This window comes from Polypterus senegalus, chromosome 12 (genome assembly GCF_016835505.1).
Source record: "Polypterus senegalus isolate Bchr_013 chromosome 12, ASM1683550v1, whole genome shotgun sequence".
NCBI classification, from domain to species: Eukaryota; Metazoa; Chordata; class Cladistia; order Polypteriformes; family Polypteridae; genus Polypterus; species Polypterus senegalus.
The window spans coordinates 142,525,564-142,550,644 of NC_053165.1; the positions used below are offsets into that span (position 1 = coordinate 142,525,564).

At 38.9% G+C, this 25,081-nt stretch overlaps 1 protein-coding gene across 1 annotated transcript; it reads left to right on the top strand.

The window, feature by feature from the left end:
- Positions 1–725: 725 nt before the first annotated feature.
- On the top strand, positions 726–24,746 carry rab8b (RAB8B, member RAS oncogene family). The gene is made up of 8 exons (XM_039773670.1): positions 726–944; positions 15,056–15,116; positions 16,261–16,321; positions 16,514–16,591; positions 18,689–18,778; positions 19,610–19,675; positions 20,893–20,943; positions 21,444–24,746. Exons 1-8 carry the CDS (start codon positions 821–823, stop codon positions 21,534–21,536), a joined length of 624 nt encoding a protein of 207 aa, XP_039629604.1. The 5' UTR covers positions 726–820; the 3' UTR covers positions 21,537–24,746.
- Positions 24,747–25,081: the final 335 nt, after the last annotated feature.

Sequence of the window (25,081 nt, forward strand, 5' to 3'; positions counted from 1 at the left end):
TATTTGTCTACGCACTAGTATAGGTGATGTGTGTACAGTTCTACACAATATGAAAGACAGAACCACAAATACATTCTGGTCCAGGAATCGCTCCCCATTTGAAAATAAAATTATTACATCTACTGTGTCTTGTATGGATTCTGAATGGTCTTGTATGGTTTTTAAACTTGGAGGTGTATTTGAAATCCAGGAGGTCTCTCTCTCTCTCTGGTGGCTATATGGTTGTGAATATAGTTGGGCGTTGCCTGAGTTCAGGTCTCTTCCCATTCCCTCTGTATATTTTTCTGAAACACAGGGCTCCTGCTGATCTTATTGACGGTTGTCTAGATCTTAGCTAATTTAATAAAGCCGTTGGAATATCGCGGTGTTAAAGTAGCTGCACATTACTGACGTTCTTTTCTGTAAGGTGTCCTGTGTTCGTAAAGTCGGAGTGGGGAGTGTCACTGAGTTTGGGGAAACAGAAAATAGATGTCTTGATGCAACCAAAAATAATATGTATATTCTTGTTAAGTTGCGTATCAAGCTTTCAAAAATGTGATGTCCCTGGAATTGGTAACCCACGGAGGAGAAACGACCGAAGATATTTCGTAGAATTCTGAACAAGAAGACAAGCCTGCAGTCTGCAGTTACCAATCAAGTTAAAATACAACTACATGTCCCACGGGCCTTTGCAAGTGCCGGGATTTCTTGACGTCACGAGTTAGAAGGCGTACGGCATCATCGCAGAGCTCCGCCCCATTCGCTGGCTTTGCTCTCACAAGTGAAGCGAGTAGCTGAGAGCTGTCGCCTGTTACATTGTCAATTGTTAGGGGTTAGAAAAATGGCGAAAACATACGATTATTTGTTTAAACTGTTGCTGATAGGAGACAGCGGCGTAGGGAAGACGTGCCTGCTCTTCAGGTTCAGTGAAGACGCGTTCAACACCACCTTCATCTCCACTATAGGTCAGTTTATTCCCCGAAGTGGCTTTCCTTTTATTTCCGGGGGGGTGGGGTCGCTTCTGGAGGTTTAATTGAGTTACCGCAAAGAGTAAAGCAGCAGAGCGAACTGCGCCGTCAATAAAAGGGCCTCGAAACTCAGCAAACGTTACTTTGTGGCAACGGGCGGGCACCGGAAGTGGCTCTCGTGAGACAGCCACCAACTTTCCCGAGGATGACGAAAAGCATCCTTTAGTGCGATGCTGCCGCCTTTGGGGCCGCTTTCAGTATTCCGTTTCTTTGTGCACGGGGGACCCCTATGGTGTGTCCGTGTGCACGGAAACTCGTTACAGCCTGCCCATCTACTGGGGGGACACGCGCCTGTACCATTCCATCTCACTGTGTACCATCCTGTTTGTCAACCTGTCTAACTCGGCGCTAGCCTTCGTCGGTCTTGCGGTTTGTTCGTCAACTCTTTGGACTTATCTGTGTGTTATCTACACGGTTAACGATTCTCCACGTCTGTATGTCCGGCTTTGTACACATGCTTCCATCTGTCTTAACTGTACGCTCGTGCTCATTCTCGACATCCTTTTTGCTTATACTGTTTGTCGTTCGGCCCGGGTGCAAACACATTTCAAGCCTGTAGTTTCAACTCTTTGCGCACGCGCTCTGCAGCTTGTCGGTGTGCCTGTCTGTCATATATGCATCAGGTTTTAAATTTGTTCAGCTGTCTGCACGAACCTTTCACCTTACCCTGATGCGACAGCAATAGAGTCAAGACAGATTCTGTGTGTTCCCATGGTTGTCTATTCTATGCCTCGGTGTGCCTTTGTCTACGACACAGTAGGAAACGGAAATGAGAGAATGGAGACCAATCGGTGGAATTCTGGAAATGCTCTTGGGAAGTTAACAATCTCTAAGAATTAGTTCAAATTTCACCAGTTCTGTCAGAAACAAGTCACCTTTTATTCAGAATGTTCTCTTAAGTCTTGCTTAATGGTAACTTTACTTAACCATGAAAAATCTGGCAATTCCTGTTATTTCAAATCAAATTTTTCTTGTTACTTACAATTATACACAATGTGTATTATATGCACAATATGTAGTGAAATGCATAGTCACTGAACTCCAGGACTGTGAGTTAGAAGAACCTAAAAAGGCAACAAACAGTAAATACTCTGCTCCATAAGTACTGTGTCAGTGAATATAATATGTGCAATGATAGCATTATACACTCCCTGAGCAAATTATTTGGAACACATGTACACCTACTGATCCATGCAATTATCTTATTAGCTATTCACGTGGCATTGCATTTCAGTGGCAAAATCCATGCAAATATAGTTCAGGAGCTACAGTTAATGTTCACATCAAACATCAGAATGGGGGGGAAAAGTGTGACATCAGTTATTTTGACTCTGGCGTGAATGTTGGTGCCCGACAGACTGTTTTGAATATTTCTAGAATTGCTAATATCCTGGGATTTTTACACCCAATCTCTAGATTTAACTGAAAAGGGTGCAAAACAAAAACACATCAGGTTCTACAGACAAAAAATGCCTTGTTGATAAGAGAGGTCAGAGGAGAATGGCAAGACTGGTTCAAGTTGATAGGCTATGGTAACTCAAATAACCACTCTCTACAACTGTGGTGAGGAAAAGGGCATCTCTGAGTGAACAGCATTTTGAACTTTGAGGCAGATGGGCTACAGCAGCAGAAGACCATGTCGGGTTCCACTCCTGTCAGTCAATAACGGACAGCTGAGACTGCAGTGGACAGTTTTTTGAAAAAACGTAGCCTGTTCTGATGGATCCTGATTTCTGCTGAGGCATTCCGGTGGCAGTGTCAAAATTTGGTATTAAGATCATGAATCAATCCACCCAACCCACCTTGAGTCAACAGTCTAGGCTGGTAGTGGTGACATAATGGTGTGGGGATTGTTTCCTAGGCACACTTGAGGCTTGTAAACACCAATCATTCATTACTCAAGTACCACAGCCTGTCGTAAGTATTGCAGCACTATTGTGCATTCCTTCATGGTCACAGTTTACCCATGTTCTAATACTTGCTTCTAGTATAATAATGCACCATGATACAATTAAAAGTCATATTGAACTGGTTTTATGAACATGACAATAGGTTATGAGTTCTTCAGTGGCCTTCCCATTCACTGGTTCTAAATCCAATAGAACAACTTCAGAATTTGTTAGAATGAGAGATTCAGGCAGCAGTAGCTCTTCCCAGAACACAAAACAGAGAAAGAACCATTGTTGGGATGGCTGGTATCTGTGAAGTTCTTTTGCCCTTGTCTGACATAACTTGGTATAGATATTTTAGATATTAGGGAGTGCACAAAGTGGTGCATTCAGCTGACCGCACCACTTTCTGCAGAGCCTTGCAGTCCTGCTCTGTGCTGTTACGAGATCAGGTGGTAAAATACTTCCTGCCAGAATATTTTCAGTGGTGGATTTTTAGAAATGTTTAGTATCTGGTAGAGCAGTCTAAAGTCTGAGGTGGTAAAAACACCAAGTTGTGCATTCTTCACCAAGGTGTCAGTGTACTTGGACCAGGTAAGGTACTCTGTGATGTAGACACCATGGTTTTTCAAATTGTCATGGTAGTGCCTGTGTTGTTTTCTCCATTTGTTCACAGTCGGCCCCTTTGTCTTGCTGACATTCAGGAGAAGTCTGTTTTCCTGACATCAGTGTCACAGACTCTCCACATCATCAAGATAGTCCTGTTCATTGTTGGAGAACAGGCCTACCGCAACTGTGTAACAGCTAACTTGATTTATAACACAGCTCACTGACCAATATAGAAAACTGAAAGCGACTTGACAAGTTTTTTTTTTTTATAAAAATCATTGGACCAGTTGGCTTGTAAGAACTCAGACACAATCCCCAAGTATGCAGTGACAATTACCATGCTTTTACTCTGTTAAACTTTAATCATAACTTTGATTTCAGGGAAATTTAACAAGTATCCTGAATTTTGGCGCTTTCCAAAGAAGAGAGTCAACTTCACTTGATGATCTGTTGCCTTTCTTTTGCTTCCTTGTATTGCTATATTTCTCACCAGTTCCAGCTGAGAGTGAAGCCTTGGCCCAAGTACAACTTTTTTGCTGACAGTGGTGAATTTATGTCAGCCACTGTTAATATGCAATATGTCATGTAATGCATTTTGAAAACCATTTGAAAGTGTACACTTTTGAAACAGAGAACTGAACGGAAACAATAGCATAGTATAGAATTTGTTTCAAAGAGTTAATACAGGATGATAAGAAGATCCGTTTTATAAAGCAAGACAGAAGTTGTAAACCTTCAGCCTTCACTTGAATAATAAATTAGAAGTTGCTTTTAAAGCTAGGGTGAGAACTACAGAGAGACTTCTCGAAACTGAGAACTTAATTAAAAATAATAGCACTGTGTAGAACTTTGGATTCTTTCTTAGAGAAGTAATGCATAAAATGCTTTTAATAAAGCCAGGAAGAAGTTGTAAATATTCAGCCTTCATTTAAATGTGAAAATTTGACCTTATCTACCTGTGTAGAGAAAGTGTAGGAATTACAGAGAGTAAGAACCACAAAGTTAAATAACAATTATACACGATACTCAAGGAATTTTATCCCACAGCTTTGTAGTTAGATCTTGAGTAGTAACTGAAAATCATAGATTTCTTGTAGTGTTATATGGGGTTACCCAAGTAAATAATTATTGCATTGTGTTATGTCCTGCATGGAAATTATCCTGCTGCCCACCACGGAAATCACTATAGAAAATATAGAAAAACAAAAGATATTTCTATTTTTTGTGCCTTTTTGACACTGACACGCATGTTATGGATTATAATTCTATTATAGTACACCAGTAACAGCGCTCTGCACGATAATGAACATTCATTGCTTTCATCCTCTTTTCTCTGTACATTTACCATTGATTTGCTCAGAGGTTGATGTGCTTGCTGCTTCCTGAGCACCTCTTCTTTTCTCCACCCTAGTAGCCTATTTCTTCTCTTCTTTCGTCTGCATCTTTTAACGTTAAAAGTGATTAAGTCAGTGTTTGTGTTACAATTACTTGTATGTTTTCCTTAATATTTCACTTAAGCTGGCACTTAAGTCTTCAATCTGCCTCAAGAATGATTTAATATATGAAGAGGTAGGGGAAGCAATGGCGAAGGTGGTAGGGATGAGAACTGCGCCTGTATGCATTAATTAATGTAATTATGTAATTTAAACAGCCATAATGGATGCCTCTTTAACATTTAAATATCATCCAAAAGACCCGGAAAGTATTCACTGCGCATCACTTTTTCCACATTTTATGTTACAGCCTTATTCCACAATGGATTAAATTCATTTTTTTCCTCAGAATTCTACACACAACACCACATAATGACAACGTGAAAAAAGTTTACTTGAGGTTTTTGGAAATTTATTAAAAATAAAAAAACTGAGAAATCCCATGTACATAAGTATTCACGGCCTTTGCTCAATACTTTGTCGATGCACCTTTGGCAGCAATTACAGCCTCAAGTCTTTTTGAATATGAAGCCACAAGCTTGGCACACCTATCCTTGGCCAGTTTCGCCCATTCCTCTTTGCAGCACCTCTCAAGCTCCATCAGGTTGGATGGGAAGCGTCGGTGCACAGCCATTTTAAGATCTCTCCAGAGATGTTCAATCGGATTCAAGTCTGGGCTCTGGCTGTGCCACTCAAGGACATTCACAGAGTTGTCATGAAGCCACTCCTTTGATATCTTGGCTGTGTGCTTAGGGTCGTTGTCCTGCTGACAGATGAACCGTCGCCCCAGTCTGAGGTCAAGAGCGCTCTGGAGCAGGTTTTCATCCAGGATGTCTCTGTACATTGCTGCAGTCATCTTTCCATTTATCCTGACTAGTCTCCCAGATCCTGCCGCTGAACAAACACCCCCACAGCATGATGCTGCCACCACCATGCTTCACTGTAGGGATGGAATTGGCCTGGTGATGAGCGGTGCCTGGTTTCCTCCAAACATGATGCCTGGCATTCACACCAGAGAGTTCAATCTTTGTCTCATCAGACCGGATAAGTTTGTTTCTCATGTTCTGAGAGTCCTTAAGGTGCCTTTTGGCAAACTCCAGGCGGGCTGCCATGTGCCTTTTACTAAGGAGTGGCTTCCATCTGGCCACTCTACCATACAGACCAAATTGGTGGATTGCTGCAGAGATGGTTGTCCTTCTGGAAGGTTCTCCTCTCTCCACAGAGGACCTCTGAAGCTCTGACAGAGTGACCAACGGGTTCTTGGTCGCCTCCCTGCCTAAGTCGCTTCTCCCCCGATTGCTCAGTTTAGATGGCAGGCCAGCTCTAGGAAGAGTCCTGGTGGTTTCGAACTTCTACTTACGGATGATGGAGGCCACTGTGCTCATTGGGACCCTCAAAGCAGCAGACATTTTCCTGTAACCTTCCCCAGATTTGTGCCTCGAGACAATCCTGTCGCGGAGGTCTACAGACAATTCCTTTGACTTCATGCATTGTTTGTGCTCTGACATGAACTGTCAGCTGTGGGACCTTATATGGACAGGAGTGTGCCTTTCCAAATCATGTTCAATGAACTGAATTTACCACAGGTGGACTCCAATAAGCTGCAGAAACATCTCAAGGATGATCAGGGGAAACGGGATGCACCTGAGCTCAATTTTGAGCTTCATGGCAAAGGCTGTGAATACTTATGTACATGTGCTTTCTCAATTTTTTTATTTTTAATAAATTTGCAAAAACCTCAAGTAAACTTTTTTCACGTTGTCATTATGGGGTGTTGTGTGTAGAATTCTGAGGAAAAAAATTAATTTAATCCATTTTGAAATAAGGCTGTAACATAAAATGTGGAAAAAGTGATGCCCGGTGAATATTTTCCGGATGCACTGTATATCTCCGTCTCGGGCATCATGTTTGAGGTGACAATAGGTTACTCAGCATGGAGTGAAATTTAAAGGTTGCATGTACTGTGTGCTTTTTTGTTTTACTTTTGTTGTAATTTTATTAAAAACTAAAAAATGTTTTTTGTTGTAAGAAGGCATTGTTTGCATTATGAAATTATGTATCATTGTCATCTCTCTAGGAGGGATTCCCCGTCCCAAATCAACAACCATTGCCACCAACTAATCATTAATTTCTGTGTAAAGGAATGGGTCAAGTCCAGATACATTTGTGTACCAGACTGAAGTCGCTGGTGATTAGACACTAATTTGGGGGTGATGTGTTTAAGAGAGAGAGAGACTTTCTGATATTAGCTAGACCAGATTCTGAGTTGCTTTGTCACACTGCCTTTGTGAGAACAGAACCATAGGTTGTGTGGTGTAGATAAGGCCAGCAAGTATTTTTATTAATTTTGAGCCTAATATCTGAAGTTTCAGTCTGAAGCGTTTCTCAAGGTTAACCACTCTGTCATTTCTTCTAACTGCAGACAGTATAATCTATTCCGCAGCTGTATCACTGCACTGGCAATTGCATTTCTTATTTTGCATAAGAATTTCATTGTTCATAATTTTCTTTTGTGTAGAGAGACACTTTGCCTGCCTGTGTTTGTGTTCTTTACACAGGTATAGTCCGTAAAGAAGGAAATGTAAATGTGAAATCACTTAATAGGACTGTGGAGCTAAATACACAAGTTAGTAAATGGAAGAATGAATGTATGCAGCACAGTATCATCTGATACTTTCTATTGAGCAAAATCTGCCAGTGTATTGAATTAGGCAGTAGATATGTAGTGGTGTTTTTCCACAAGTAGTTCAGTCTTTTTATGACTTGAAGGTGGAGGATGAAAATACTTTTTGAACATGATTTTGAGCATTCCCATATGTACCTAATATGGTTCATATTTGATTACTTAGAAAATCATGGAATATGAAGAGCTTTGTAGCATATGAAAGCCTCTGATGACCATATTTACATGCTCCCTGTCATCATGGAAGACAACCTTTCAGACAGCCAGGAAAGCATTCACACTCTTTTAAAGTGCTCTTTACATAACTTTTAGCGGCATGGGGGAGGTAGAAATGAACTCCAGTAGTAGTGTAAAAAATATATAAACAAACAAAGCTTTATTGTAGATTCACTCATTGCATTTTCCACCTCCTTTTGTGGTGCAGACTGTTGCCCAATTACTATCATGTTGACATTAGGTTAGCAGAAAGCAATAACTTTCTATGTTGAAGTTGTTTTAATACTCACATTTTATTGCTTTTGCTATTTTAGTTTGTTGGCTTTGATAACAGGAAGTGTTGCTAACTGTTGCTCATTTGTTCCATGTAGTGATAGCATTATCTTTATTTGCTCATATTGTTCAACCTCAGGTTCTTTTCCTCCTTTCTGACCCTACATATCGAAAGTCATAAAGGATATGAAATGTTTAGGATAGAAGAGAATTTATAAGCAGTAGAATGAGGCTAATCCTTGTTTCTCCCTCTCTCTCTCGTTAAGGTATAGGGCACATGCAGTGTTCACTGCTGCTGTTCTAGAAACTTCCTTACTCTTGGCACAGCAGATAAATATTGACAGCATGGTTTAAATTATAGCACTTTTAACATTTTTCCTTTTCTAATCGACAGCTGACACTCTGGCCCTCAAATTTCTCACTTTCCCAAAATTGTTATCCAATGGTATTCTGGCTATAGCACCCTAAGCCTAATCTTACAAACTAAGTTGATGCTTCTTTGGTATGTGGATGGAATAATGCATTCCCATGCATTTCTCACAAGGTTTTCCATTGAATCTTAAGTATAGTACACACCTCTCTCCATCTGCTTTTTTGAGAAATTGTGAAGTGCTTCAAGCTTGCACAGATTTGAAAAGAGATGTGCCAGTGCCTACTGAAATAACAACAACAACATTTATTTATATAGCACATTTTCATACAAAAAAATGTAGCTCAAAGTGCTTTACAAAATGAATATCTGCAGGGATTCCAGACCATGAGACTGCCCAGTCCCCTCTGGATAAGATAAGTAAGAACATTGTATGCCACTGTTATGTATTGTGACAGATAGGGGGCGCTATCACTCCCTTGAACCCCTGTCCAAGACTCCAGACACCAAGTAAAATTCCAAAAGTTGACTTTATTTTCACAGCACAAAGCACCCTCTCCTCCACAATACTCATTCAAATATACAATACTACACAACAATAAACTCTCCACCACTCCCAGACGCGTTATCCTCCTACCACCCAGCTGAGCTCGCCGTCTGGGAGCTCCCACAATCCTTTTATATTCCCTGACCCGGAAGTGTTCCCATCCCCAGTCCATGTGATCTCCTATCACTTCCGGGTCAGATAAAAGGTCCTTTTCTTCACCCCAGAAGCACGTCATTCCCCTTGTCCATGTGACTCGGACGTACTTCCAGGGCGTAAGGCAAATAAGCATTGTTCCTCCCTGCAGCATCTCCTGGTGGCCCCCAGGGTATCCAGCAGGGCTGTGTATAAAAACTCCAATGTCCAGGATTCCCTGCTGGCATTTGGGGCACCTCCATGCTCCAGGGAGGGCTCCACCTGGCGGCGTGGGGGTATTGGCTGGGATGAACGGCCGGCCATCTATCACAGTATATAAACACTTTCAAGGCATATCAATAAGCATTGACATAAGGGTTCGAGGCAGGTGTCGACAAAAGTTGACATCAAGGGATTTTAAGAAAACTCACCTAGAATGTGTTTGTTTTTATTTGCTAGATGGCAGCTAAGACCATGAGATAAACATCGGTATTAAATACTGGCAGTCTCTTTTGTCAAAAAATACTCTGTAGAATTTGTTTTACATATTGCAGTTAACTTGTATACTACATTGTCAAGAATAAATGACAATGAGAGAGCTACTGAAATCTCCCCAAGAGTGAGTGATAGCAGTGTCATTGTGCAGATTTCTGTGATTGTTATTTGGGTAGATTACTCAGAGACTGATCTATGAGACATCTCTTGGTTGCCATATTTCCAAGATGCATTTGAGGTTCTGTTGGACACCATAGCCAATGAAACAGTTAATATTTCAAATTGTTTCTTCCAGAGAATGCTTTTGAACTGATGAGGGTGAAGACAAATAAGTATGCAGAACATTATTTTGATTCTCTCTGTTAATTATCAACACATACCCCTTGCATTATTTTCTATCCAGTTATGAGAACAAGAAGCACAAGCTGGACTGCATAATCTACAGCACAAAGCGTCAGCCATTTAAAAAGTGCTAATTATCTGTACATGCAATTGGTTGCTCTTAATGGTATATCATCATCATCATCATCCTCTTATTGCTGCTCCTATTAGGGGTCACCACAGTGGGTCATCTGTTTCCATATCTTCCTGTCATCTGCAGATTTCTGTGTTATACCCACCATCTACAAGTTCTCTCTCACCACATCCATAAACCTCTTAGGCCTTCCTCTTTTCCTCTTGCCTGGCAGCTCCATCCCTAGCATCCTTCTCCCAATATACCCAACATCTTTCCTTGTATATATATTTTTAAATTCTCATGTACAGACCATCCATACATTTGTTAGTTGTATCATTTACACAATTCAAGTATTAAATAATTTTGACATCTTTCCCAAAAAAATATTTTTTTCTAGGAAAAAAAACATTCAGCCAGCAGCCATTACCAAAAAATGCATTGAAAGAGCTAAGGAAAATTAACCATTTATTAGTTTTAACACTAGTACCTATATGTAGATTGATTTAGTAACTTTATAGATTAAGATATCCTTAAACATCTCACCTTGGATCCAAAGGTGTGGATACTGTGCACACGTAGACGGTATCTACGATTGTGAAAAACAAAGATGTTATTAAAAAGTAAAGTGAGGTTAAATTTTCATTTAGTTCATCTAATTGCTTTTGTATTTATGTACTTTAGTATTAAGCAATGTTTTAATTATTTTATACAACCCCATCAATGTATAATATGCCAAAAATAATAGGATTTTTTTTCATGGGAACGGATTAATCATTTTCCCCTTATTTCTTATGGGAAAAATCTGTTTGGCATACGTCCTGTTTGGTATAAGTCAAAGGATCTGGAAATGGATTAAGGATGTATACCGAGGTACCACTGTACTTAAATTTGAGCAGAGACTTCCTTATATAGCAGCGGGAGGAATGTTTCAGAAAGAATTTGCCTTTCTCTGAGATTACCAACATTAATCTGTCATTATGTTTTTATTAAGTGTTTTTTTTAATTTTGTTTTTGGCATTTATATACACAAAGTGGTCACTTTAGTCATTAGTAGACTACTGCAGGCAATAGCATACACACCATATGGAGAATCTGCGAGAATCATTCAGTGTTTGACAGAAGCTTTCTTAAATAGATTGATATATAGCACTCTATTTGTCCTTAGAGGGAAATTTGAATTTATTTTAAATAGAATAAAATATTGGAACAAACAACAACAACCCACACCAAAAATACTAAAATTTAAATAAAAACATCTGAATTTGCAAAAGATAAAAAGATCAGTCAAATTCATTATAATGTGTATTACTGTTGGTCTAAAGGAGCCCCAGTAGCATTTCTTGACACACTTCTCCTGAATAATTTGTTATCTGAAAGTCTTCAGTGTCCGTGTGTTAGGTAGAGAATGTGCAGCATTGTTCTTAATGGCCCTCAGCTTTGTCTTCATTCTCTCCTCCACTACTACCCCCAGGGAGTTGAGAATGCTCCATCACTGAGCCTGCTTTTTTAGTTAGCTTAGTTTTAGCTATAGTTTAATTCTTAGCCATGAGACTATCTTGTTTGATGCGAGCCAAAAACTCTAAATTATCAAAAACGCACTATACCTTGAAGCCTGGTGGTGGTAGCATCATGCTGTGGAGATGATTCTTAGTGGCATGCCCTGAAAGAGATGTGAGTGAAAATACAGGGCAGTCCTATGGAGAAAACCTGATGCAGTCTGAAGAAACCTGCACCTTATTTTGCACAACAGGTGAACTCATCTGAGTCACTCTGGATCAGTATACAGGGAGTGCAGAATTATTAGGCAAGTTGTATTTTTGAGGATTAATTTTAATTTGGAACAAACACAGTGCTATCAGTCAATCCAAAATGTTAATAAACCTGAAACCTGAATGTTTCACAACGGAAATGTGAGTGTGAACATCATCAGGGGAATACATATGTGCACAATTATTAGGCAGCTATTAGTGTGCAGATTTATTATGCAACTAAAGGAAAAATGAAAATTTTCCCATCTCACATGTTTATTTTTATCTGTTATAGTGAGAATAATAAACAAACACCTCAAAATTTACAAATAAACATCTCTGACATTTCAAAAAAAATAAATCAATCAATCAATGACCAATATAGCCACCCTTCTTTCCAATAACAGTCATAAGCCTTTCCATTCATGGAGTCTGTCAGTTTCTTGATCTGTTGACGATCAGCTTTTTGTGGAGCAGTGACTACAGCCTCCCAGACACTCTTCAGAGAGGTGTATTGTTTTTCTCCCCCGTAAATCTAGCGTTTAAGAAGTGCCCACAAGTTCTCGATAGGGTTTAGGTCAGATGAGGAAGGGGGGCCATGTCATTATTCCTTCATCTTTAAGGCCTTTACTGGCTGGCCACGCAGTGGAGAACTTCGATGCAAGTGATGGAGCATTGGCCTGCATAAAAATCATGGTCTTTTTCCTGTATCACTGTTTGAAGAAAGTGTCTTCAAAAAACTGGCAGTAGGTTTGGGAGTTGATTTTGAGTTCATCTTCAATGCAAAAGGTCCAACTAGCTCATCTTTAAAAATACCAGCTCATACCAGTACCCCACCTCCACGTTGGAGTGGAGCTCTGTGCCCATTACTGATCCACAGGTCCATCCATCTGGTCCATCAAGAGTCACTCTCATCTCATCGGTCCATAAAACCTTTGAAAAAAATCTGTCTTCAGATATTTCTTGGCCCAGTTTTGACGTTTCAACTTATGTTTCTTGTTCAGTGGTGGTTGGGTTTCAGCCCTCCTTACCTTGGCCATGTCTTTGAGCACTGAACACCTTGTACTTCTGGGCACTCCAGGTAGGTTGCAGCTCTGGAATATGAAAGTACTGGAGGATAATGGGTTCCTGGTAGCTTCACGCTTGATTCTTCTCAAATCTTTGGCAGCTAATTTGCTCTTTTGTTCTCAACACGCTTTCTTGCGACCCTGTTGACTATTTGCAACAACATGTTTGATGGTTCTGTGCTCACACACCAATATCTTAGCAATTCCAAAAGTGCTGCATCCCTCTGAAAGACTTTTTACAATTTTTGACTTTTCAGAGTCAGTTAAATCTCTTTTTTGGCCCATTTTGCCTGAGGAAAACTAGCTGCCTAATAATTCTGCACACCTTGATATAGGGTGTTGATCTCCTTAGGCCACACCCTCCCTCATTACACAAATACACATCACCTGACGTGCTTAAATCCAATAAGCATTCAAGTTAATACAGCTTGGAGTTGGAATATGCGCATAAAAATGATGATATGGTCAAAATACTCACTTGCCTAATAATTGTGCACACAGTGTATACTGCCTGTTGTCCAGACTGTGAAAGCCATCATTTTAGACAGTGAATGTGTCACTCCAGCTTGTTTCTTTTCACAATTCCTGATAAACTACTTTGTAGCAGTTGGTAATTGTAAATTTTATATAAAAATAATATTTGAGTGGAATATTCCTTTAATAACAATTACTGCTTCAGTCTGTGGTATCCTCCTCATAATCAAAACTGTAGTCAGAATCTAAAATATTTGCAGATAGACATGAGCAGAACTGATTGAGAGTCATTGTATATTTGAGGTTCAGGTTAGAAAATATGGATGAAAATGTGTATTTTTTTCTTCCAGTAGAAGTCACTAAAAATCCTCTCATCATAATCATAGTTCATTTAAATAACTGCCAAACCAAAAGCACAGGAGGATGTATATATACTTTGTTAGGCCTGTAAGATCTTGTGTACTGTGTTTTAAAAATACAGTCAAAAGAAACTGCAAGCCTGTTTTTTCTGGTTCATAAAAAATATTTACTTAATATTAGGGCTGGAACTAATGATTATTTTGGTAGACAAAGCAGTTGGAGTGGCATAAAAAAGCCTTTTGAAAATTACTCTATAACGAGCTTGTTAATGTTCAGGGATTAGACTGAAAAATAAAACTTTCTTGTTTTACTAGAGTTTCAAGTAGGTCAGACTCAGAGATTTTGATGTTTTGCACACATTCTTTAAACCTGATTATGTGTACATTTGCCTGTGTGCACTAAAGCTGACTACAACCAATCCTGAGTAGTTGGCATATTTCAGCGGGAAGCCAATTTAATGTTCAGAGATTTTGACATTTTGTCAAAATTATAGCATTTGAGGCAAGTGTAGGTTTTTTTTTTTGCTTCATTGAAAAAAGGCAATTGACTTTAAATAATTCTCTTTTGTTTTGTAAATGACCCCATTCTTAATATATAAAGCATGTCTATACAAGTAGACCAGGATCACGACTTGCTCTGCTGCATCAGTCCCAAGCCCTGATAGCTGATTGGAGTCCACTGGCCTGTATGTTACTTAATAAGGATATTTTCAATTAATGGCCAGCGTTGGTTCAATAATGTAATTTTGTGTACAGGAAGTAACCATACTGAAAAACCAAGATGTGAACAGAAAAATGTCCTTTTGTGAAAATGAGTGTACTTTGAGCAACAGTGGTCCAACCATGGATACATGTAAAATATAAAATGAAATAATGAATTTACATACATTTAGCTATTATTATACCCATTTGAAATGATATTTTGTAGTTTTTGTTTTATTTAAATGAGTAATTTAGAGTCAGTTATTTAAGTTAAGCTCTCCTATGCTGTTTTATATGCTACGCACATGGATTTCAGTAGTTAGGTAGTGATGGAAAATTTCCCATTTAAAATTATGGAATTATGACAAAGTACATGCTTATTGGCAATTCATACATAAATAACATAAACATAAATGAAAACTAAATATTTTTATTCAGCCATATGTTATGGTATATGCCCAGATTAGCGGTGATACATTCATTAGTTTCTGTCTGTAATCAAATGTCTGTCAAATTTCTTTTACTGCTACAGGAAGTACTCTTTGCCTTGTCTTCCACAGCCTATTTGTCTTATGACTTTTTTCCCATTTGCAGGAATTGATTTTAAAATCCGAACAATAGAACTAGACGGCAAGAAAATTAAGTTGCAGATCTGGTAAGTATGAGAGCTTGCCTTTGGTCCCAGTTGTATTATACAGTTTTGCCATTCAAGGTTCCATTATCCGCAGCTCTTGGGCTTTTGCACAAGGAGATGTGAGATCAGACTTGGAGGTTTCTGTGTTCAATTAAGATAAGGAGGTGGGAAAGCCTGACTCTGCTGAATTCTTCCATGATATTATTATAGTGATAGATAGAACTTTATCCCAATGGAGAAATGTGGCTTTTTACAGAAGCTCTTTAAATAAATAAATACCTAAATAGATGGGTACTAAATAAATATGCACATACGCTTTGGTCTGAACTCACACTGGAATGACAAGGAACTTCAAAAGAAAGAAGTTCTGACTTGGCTTTCACAGACACAGAAGCGTTATGCAGACATATTGCGGTTGGCATAAAGGAGCCCCAGTCGCATTTATTGACACATGTCTGCTGAATAATTCATTGGGTGAAAGTCCTCAGTCATAGTTTGTCAAAGAGGGGATGTGCAACATTGTTCATAATGGCTCTCAGGTTTGTTTTAATTCTCTCCTTCGCTACTACGTCCAGGGGGTCCAGAGAGTATCTTGTAACTAAGCTGTCCTTTTAATTAGCTTATGGATTTGGTGGGCCTCTCTTGAAGTGATGTTACCAGCCCAGCACACCATACTACAGCACAGAAAATCGCACTGGCCATCACAGAGTTATAGAAGATGTGAAGGATGACACTTCCCACATTAAAGGAACACAGTCTCCTAAGAATAAAGAGCCTGCTCTGCCCTTTCTTATATTGTTTCTCTGTGTTCTGAGACCAGTCCAACCTGTCATTAATGTGGACCTCCAAGTACTTGTAGGAGTGGAGCACCTTTCCATCCACTTCTTGAATAGAGACTGGGCATAGAGGCTCTTTGGTGCAGCTCTGTCATCCCCCTTTATCTTATCATTTTATATCATATTATATTATATCATATTATAACACATCCCTTCATCTTTATCCACCTTTATTTTGAACTCAATGTTAAAGTTGTCCTGTATTTGTAAGCACAATTGCACTCAGAATATCAACATCTGCATACTCATTCTAAACTCATCCTCACATCACTGTCAAAGATGCTGTTGTTTACTGCTACTGTTAATACTTTTCTCTTATCTCTTGGCAGGGACACAGCTGGGCAGGAGAGATTCAGAACGATAACCACAGCATACTACAGAGGAGCTATGGTAAGAGAACCAATTAGGGCTTTTTATTTGGGTCTCTCTGCTGTTTTGACAGAAGTCTTACCCAGGTCTGTGTGGTTTGACTCTTATCCGTGGTTTAATGCATGATTAGTTGGTTGATTTGACTGAAAAGTAAGGGAGAATTTGGTATTTGCTGTGCTATGAATGAATGTTGAATTCTTCTTGGATTCCTAGGGTATCATGTTGGTGTATGATATCACAAATGAGAAATCGTTTGAAAACATAAAGAACTGGATTCGCAACATTGAAGAGGTAAGGGAGCCATTTTTACAGCAACATGTATAGAGTGAAAGGAGTCTGCACACACTTATGGCTCAGACACATTGCTCCAAACTGTTGAAGCCCTGTCCTTATGGCTATCAACTGCCTCTTTGGCATTTTTCAATTAGGAGCCACAAAGTGAATACTTAACTTGTATAAATTTTGCAGTAGTTAAGAAAGTTAGGAAACAAATCTATAAAAATACATGAAAAAAAGACAGAAATAGCATTGAATTGTTAGGCAATGTTTATAAGGTGCAGGGGTAACTAAGTGACCATTAGTGCTAATATTTTAAATTCTTAGCACGCTTGACAGATTTTTTTTTATATTTGGGCATTTATGATTTTTGCATCTTTATCTACATTTGGAATTCTCAAACCAAAAATGGTGTTTTTTTCTGTTACTTGCCTGTGTTGTTTATAGTGATGGCAGAAAATGTTTTCATTTTTACATGGAGAATGAAAATAAAAAGCATTTTTGATAGAGTGGAGTTCAGTGGAGCAAGAGAGGCCCAACACTGAACAAAAGCAAACAGTATTAAAATGTTCATGAAAAGAATCTCAAGTTTCTCATGTCACATGGTAGTAATTCAGTTGTTCGCTCAAAATGTCCAAAAATGTAGTCTTTGATTTAAGTAGTGTTGCTTCTGGAAAATGAAAATTGCATGTATGAACGTGAAGCATGCAAGGAGAAGTGAAGCAAATTCTTTTGAAGTGGATCTTGACCAGTTACCAGGAAAAAATGGAGTGGGGTTGCTGGTGACGCTGCACTCCATTGCTCCTTTATGCTACACCAAGAAGTAAGTCACATTTTAAATCAAAAATTAAAATGACAGATAAAACTTTCAAGAAGACCATTTGTCAGGTTAATCCCCTAAGGTTAACATGTAGCATTTTATATTTCTGTGCCAGAATTCACAAACAGCCCATACCACCTTTATACTGTGAGCCTCATATACAAAACTTGCTTATGCTTAAAAATGTGCATAGTTTTATTTCTTATGAAAAAATCGGGATTTATAAAACATGAACTTGGCTTGGAAATCGTATAAAAGTTACAGAAGTTTTGACCATTCTTTGATTAATAACATATTTACATTAAATGTAGCTTTTAAAAAAATTGAGAAAAAGATGCCCTTTACTTGGGTAACACAGTGAATGTGGAGGGCTTTAAGTGTATGTATGTATGTATGGAGTATATACTGAATTTGTTTTTTTGGGCATATGCCATTTTTGCCCTGCTATCATAACCAAAGCTTTATCATGGAATCAAAGTAAGGTTTTATACATGAGGCCTCTTTAGGCTAAAATTCCATAATCCCACCTGTCAGAAGGTGAAACCTGTGTGTCACTCCATGGTTAATCCTTAATGGGTAATTGAGGCTAAGAGGTTTCTTCAGTTTTGTCAATTATTCATTTGCCATTCAGCTCCACAAATCCTAGGAATAAATGTTTATTCTTGGTGTTTTGAGTTCTTCCACCAGTTCAATACTAGACCAGTGATGTCACCAGAGTACTTGTTTTTTTTTTGATTTATATGAAAATGGTGGCATCATTTTTATCAAAACACCCTTATGAAAGAGTCCTTTTCTGTTTTTTAAAAGACAGAAAAATGTGTTTGTATCCCTTTAACATCCACAACCCTGATCTTGAGATGATAGTTCACTTTGAAGAATACGTAGAACAGGAAAGACTGGCATTACATTGAGTTAAATTTACGTTTATTTTTATTTTAATCATATCATATGTAGCATGTGTTTAAGCTGGAGTCTACAGAGACCTGCACTTTATACTGCTTTTGAACATAGGAGACACTCTTGAGATTGTGAAGGCCTGGTGCCCTTTGTTCATGTTTCATTTCTCATGTATTGTTTGTGTTGACACTAGACATAGAGGTCACAGGAATTCAACTGTTTATGTGTTTATCTTCATTTGCGTTAGCCCCTTTTCTGAAAGATTGTAGATATATAATGAGCTCAGGCCTGGAGTCTCATTTTTTTGACTATGCCTCTTTTGAAGCCCACTGAATTGATAAAGAATAATACAGTATGTGAAAGGTATATTCAAGGTTCTTATCCTTTGATTCCAGCATGCATCATCAGATGTTGAACGAATGATCTTGGGCAATAAATGTGATATGAATGAAAAACGACAAGTATCCAAAGAACGTGGTGAAAAGGTAAGCAAGTTAAACTGAAATGCAATGAATACAAAAGTTATTAGCAATAGACGACTTACTGTATGTGCCCATTTTTTTATCCATGAGAACATAGCAAAACAGGCCCATAAATGAAGTGCCTGCACGGAGCAGAGCAAGACTCAAGGTGGTTACTTGTGTTTTAGTTTTTGGTTTTGATGTTTGTAAGAATACATACTGGAGCTTGAGCAAACTTTGATAAAGTCCCAAGGAGAAATACAATACTGCTTTAGTAATCAAATCAGAAAACCCACATTTAAAGAACTAATAGTTTATTAGTTTTTCATTTTATTATTTAAACAATGCACCCTTAAAGATGTGTAGTTGTTTACTTGAAACTTGATGAAAAAGGGTTAGGAATTTTTTAATTTGACCAACTATTAATATGGCAAATGGCAGGTGAATGTATTAATTCTTTTCTTTCATTCTCTGTATACATGTCTAAATATCTATGAGAGTGTAATTTTGGTTATTATCCAAACTACATAACATGTAATATGTGGCTTAGTATGTATTCAAAGCTGATGGCACAGGAGAAAGAAGGAAGAAATGAAGACATGATTATTGTCTGACCTTTTATGTGATGTTGACAGTAGTTCAAAGATGGTAAAAGTGAATTCACTCTGTGCTTCTTTACAAGCTACAAGAAGTATTGCCTGTAAGTGAAGCTTTTGCAAGACTAATCATGTTTGATAGTCTATAATGCAAGATCCTTAAGATAGCAAAGTGCATAGTGGACCAAGTTTAATGGAGACATGTTTACTTTGCTCTTCTGATTTACAATTTAATTATTTAACTTTTTCTTTTGTGTAGTTGGCCATAGACTATGGGATTAAATTCTTGGAAACCAGTGCAAAATCCAGCATAAATGTGGAAGAGGTTAGTATTGACTCAGTTGGTTCATCCATGAAATGTCTTTTGTAAATATTTTAATACATTTATATGAAAGAGACGGTTGTACCAAAAATGTGTGTTTGGTTCAGAAATTTGATTGTAACCCCCTGCATAGACTTATGAATTATAATAAATTATAAATGACCAGCATGTACCCGTTATTGCTCAATTAACTAAAATTTCTGCCTGTCAGTATATTGTTTACTGCTATGCAAGGAGGTGATGATTAATATGGATATAAGATCTTGAAGAAAAAAAACAAACTTTTCAGACACTGATATCTGAGTTAAATTTAACTCCGGTGGAAAAAACAAAATAAAAACATTTTATTTTCTAGGGACAGAGGCAGAATATTTAAATCATAAACTTGGAAAGAGGTATTCTTACTGAGTCATATAAATCTGGAGGCAACCATGAGTGAATTTTGCTTAAAAATGGGTGTAGACCATCAGCTCTTTGAATGTCACAAACCAATTCATTGACTCCTAAAGGTGGCACAAAACGTAGGGACAAGGAAAAAAAAAACTCTCTAACATCAGATTATACATTGGCATTCAAAGGGATCAATATACAAATGGTAAACATGAACAATACGTTGCAGGTGCTGTCTGCTAATAGTCTGTTGTTCAGTTACAGTGGTAGTGTAGGAGTTGATGTACGGTTGAAAGAATGATCAGCCATGTTTGAGAAAATAAGAATTGCAAGGTACATATTTGAAGTAATTTATGTGTCACACCCCATCAAAAGGAAGTGAAAAGGACTGCTGTTAAGAGAGTTGATAATGAAGAGCCGCAGGAGATGCACAGCTCAGTACTCAAATGTGCCTAATGACACCAATAGAACCACAAATGAGGCTGCACAGCATCAGCCTTCTGACTACACCATTAAACGAATAACTAAAGTAAGTTAACATTATCGTCGGCCACAGATTCTCAGATTTTTCTTTGCAGATCACCGAGTAGATGACTGAATCCACTTTATACTCTGAGGAGAGATTTTCATTGTCTTGAATATTGGAACTCTTCAGTCAATCCCAGATGTTGCTTTCTTATCTTGATCTTGTGAACAGTCCTGCTGTCCTCAGTTTTGCATTATGCTTTTTGGTGTATGCTCGCATTGCTCTCTCTGCCTGATCATTAACTGCATTTAGTGCAGCTCTAGTGCTTTTCTTGAAATTTGTCTAAACTGTGTTGTCATTCTAGGCATTTTTCACTCTGGCACGAGATATAATGGCAAGACTGAACAGAAAAATGGTAAGCCTATTATTAGTAGACCAGTAGTGCTTCTCCTCAGTCTCCTTCATAGATAAATTACTATGTGGTCTCTCATTTCCTGGCAGAAGTTAATATGAAGAGACATGATACTGAAATTGAAGATCCTTTTTTTTTTTGCTATAACCTTTACTATGACTAAAGTGTGGCCACAGTCCAGTGCAACAGGAGGGCAGTTTCTTTGTTCAATTTAAGCAGTACTCCTGCTGCCATTGGATACTGAGACTCTCTTTTCCTATGTTAGTATTCTATGTGGCTTAGTTCCAGGTACTGACCATGGGCTGCACATTATGTCACATTATACATTATCTATGTATGCAGACTGTGGGGGGCTGGCGCCCTGCCCGGGGTTTGTTTCCTGCCTTGCACCCTGTGTTGGCTAGGATTGGCTCCAGAAGACCCCTGCGACCCTGGGGTTGGATGATGGATGGATGTATGTAGTCCTTATACTAAAGTGCATTATTCTTTCTTTTAATCTCTAGAATGATAGCAATGTGTCAGGTGGAGGGGGACCAGTGAAGATCACAGAAAACCGCTCCAAGAAGAGCAGCTTTTTCAGGTGTACACTTCTATGATTAGGACCCACTGATGGACTAGAATGCGCCTTTTCTGCTTCTCTGAAAGCACAATATTGCTCGGCCGAAGAATCTATTTCCATTGGCTGCTGCTGAGAGCTGCATTTCCTCAGCATCTCCACACCTGAGTCTCCCAGTTGGATAGCAAACAATAAAAATGATTTTGTGAAGTCCCAGCAAGCCACTGGATGCCTTCGTTTCCTAGTCTTTAGCAGGCAAGATGGACTGAAGGGGGTGGAGGCTTCAGCTTGGACATTTTTATAAGCTGGATTGTCTGCTTGCAGAGGTGGTTGCTTTTGCTCTTTCATGTGCAGTAAGACCGATCACCTACCAACTGTGCTTATTTCCTGTTGCCCTTTCATGCATAATGTTTCATACAGATATAAAGGAATCCCAGAGGTCCACTTGTGTTCAAGAGAAAGAGACCAAGCCCATCTGATCACCGGGAATTGTGCAGTAATCACCCAACAGGACACACTGTTGCTTTTTGACGTGCTCAAGACTTGCAGAGCTGCAGTGGGCACACATTCTGAAAGCTTTCATTTGCTGATAGGTGCACCTACAGTGTAGTTGAGTCAGTTTGTCACCGGCAATAAGAGGTTGTTCCCTTAACAAGCTGTTTTGATTTTTCTTGGTGCTAACATTTTTACATCTCATCACATCATCATAGTAAGCCATTTGTTTTTAAGGACTAGGATTCATAGGATAGGAGTTCTGTTGGGCTGGCAGTGACATGCTAATGCTTATGTGCCCATTTTAGTCTGATTTCAGCCATACACTTGGTTGCAAGGATCTGTACACATCCTAAACGAGACGGTGGTTAAAGAAATGCAGTGGCATCAAGTATCACTTGCTTGGGCAGGTCTGTCCCACTCTTGCCTCTGTCTTTGTTGACGTGTTTAGCTACTTGTAGGGTTGTCTGTTTGGCTATGTCCTTTATAACTTTCCTGTACTGGTGGTAATATTGATGCCCTTTCTGTGTGATATCTATCAAGTTATTTGTTTATGGCAAGTAATGTTGGAACAGGGAGAGGTCACATCATATGCTTAAGACATGGCCTGCGGCACTAATTTTTGAAAACCAGTGTCTGTCTCAGTTAACTAATGAAAGTACTCCAACAAGTTGCATCCTGTGACCTTCAGTTTTTTTTTTCTTGGTGTCTGGTTTGTTGTGTTGCTGAATTCCATGAGGAAACCTGCTGATGCAACAAATCTGTTAAGAGGCAGTGGTGCTTGTGAAGAGATGTGTAGGCTGCTAATCTTCGACTATGCATGTTGCCTTCTCTGAGGCACTTGTGTTACCCACCGTAATCTTTCTCGTTTTGTACCAGTCTGTTTGGTGTTGTTACTTCTGTTTCTTAGTTCCTTGAATATGTGATTGTCTGATTTTCACACTGCTACTTCAGTATAGGCTCATGCCTAGAAGATTTTGCCTTTGAGAATTCATGTCCTACTGGTATGTTAGTGAACACAAAAGCCGTTAATCCTTTTTCATGCTTCTAGGTAATAACTGTGGACACTTTTATAGAAGTATTAAGCATCTTTTTTATCATATTTGTCTTTGTACTGCCTCCTACCAAAACACAACCAGGATCCAAAGATGATGGTGGTAGCATCTTCTTATTTGGTCACACATGAACATAATATATTGTTTTTTGAAGCTGCCATGGTGCACATTTTCACATTTGATCCCCCTAAAAGGTGGTATGACAGGAATTGCAGAAAAGGAGGAGGTTAATGAAGGTGAAAAGAAAATGTGGTGCACATTGTAGGATGAGCAAAGAAGTAAATCCACCATTGCACTCTGTCTCCTGGCCACGCAGATGTCTTCCAATCTCTTTCCAGAAACCATGCACTTGCTTGCCAAGGTCCAGCGTAGTCTGCTGCCACAGACTTGCTCATGCTAAACTGGTAAGGCCTCTTATCGGTTTTATTGAAACGAAACTTTACAGTTGCCTCCTCTGGTTCAGTTCAGTGCAGTGTGCATATGTTACCGCTCTTTGTAATTCAAAAGGCACTTTAGTGGTTGTACATTTACTTGCGAGATAACTTGTGGTCTGCGCCTTGTCGTTCCTGACTGTAACTAAAATTATTTCACTTAGATTTGTGCAATTTGAAGGCATCAATGTGAATGACACAAGTGTCTGAGAGGTGTGGTGGCAGAAGTGGGATCTGTTTAGTCCTTGTATACGAGTGACAAATGTAGTGATCTGACACCCGTGTGTGTGTGTGTGTGTGTGTGTACACGTGTTAGTGTTTGTGAGCATGTCATGGCAGTGAGCGTTGGGACCTGCAGACTTCTCCATGGTTCTTGACCTCTTTTACACAGTGAGTGTCTTGCCGCTATTTTTGAGACCCACAGGCCATCCTTTTTTTTGTAATCTTTATTTTATGACGTTGGGCAAGGCGAAATTCTAGAAAAAACATTTAATGCATGCCGTATTTTTTTCTTTGTTTATGCTGCAATTATGTTGCTAATGTTTAATGCACTGTTTACTATATGAAGTGCTTTTTATTTTCCACACAGAAGGAAAGAAGGATAACTTTACTGTGCTTCTTACGTGCATTTGTAATTTTGAAGACTTTAACTTGATGCACTGTTTACAGACTGCAGAGAAACGAGAACCTTCTGAGCCTGCCGTCTGTGTGCTCTCTCTGGACGAGTGCGCTGTGGCTCATGAACTTGGTGGACATGCAGGCCATACTGCTGTCCATCTCACCTGCTCTTGTCACCCATATCTCGAAGTGGAAGGAAGCGTTTCTGATGGCTTCACGTCAGAGGACTGACTAGCAGGCTGTTGTAGCTTCTGCTTGAATATTATTTGCCTTTCTTGTAAGCAGTGTTGCACTGATATATTTTATTTTTTTTTTTTTTTTAAAAAGCATATAGAAATGTTCTAAGAGTGTGAAGACTTCTCTCTGTGCACAAACGAGGCAGCCTGAGTAGTCGACCCAACATCCCTGGTGCCTGTGACATGGCGCCGACCTGCACAAGAAACTGTTGTGACACTTGGACTGTTGCAGTCTTGGAATTCTCAACCATTTACATCTACAAATCCAGAGTGGCCAAACATTTGCAGCAGGAAGAGGAACAAGGACGTGTTTTATATGAAGCCTGTTGTTCTTTGAGTGATGAAAAAATGGATGATTGCCCACACTGGAAAAAAAAAAGGCTTTTTAAAGCGTCTGACACAAGCAGCTTTCTAATGAGGAAATGTGCAATGGCTCCAGCAAACAAATGGAATTGTAACCCAGCGCCAGAGTTTAGCACATTAACAACTTGATCCTAATGTGTACTGATTTTGTGTGTGTGTGTGTGTGTATATATATATATATATATATATATATATATATATATATATATATATATATGTTTTGTTAACTGTGGACATTTTTGTACAAAAATGTGCATTTTAAATAAAGTTGCATAACAAATTGTATGTATACTAAGCACTTATACAGAGTTATTTTCAAATTCAAGTGTGGAAGACCCCGCCGTTTGAGGTTTGAAGCTGTTGCCCCTCGGAGAGGAGAATCCTGAACTG

Bases quoted from the DNA above. Each gene is read 5' to 3' on its own strand.
- rab8b (XM_039773670.1), top strand. From the start codon at position 821: ATGGCGAAAACATACGATTATTTGTTTAAACTGTTGCTGATAGGAGAC. The intron at 16,322-16,513 runs GTAAGAGAACCA...TTGGATTCCTAG, and splicing joins CATACTACAGAGGAGCTATG to GGTATCATGTTGGTGTATGA. The intron at 16,592-18,688 runs GTAAGGGAGCCA...CTTTGATTCCAG, and splicing joins GGATTCGCAACATTGAAGAG to CATGCATCATCAGATGTTGA.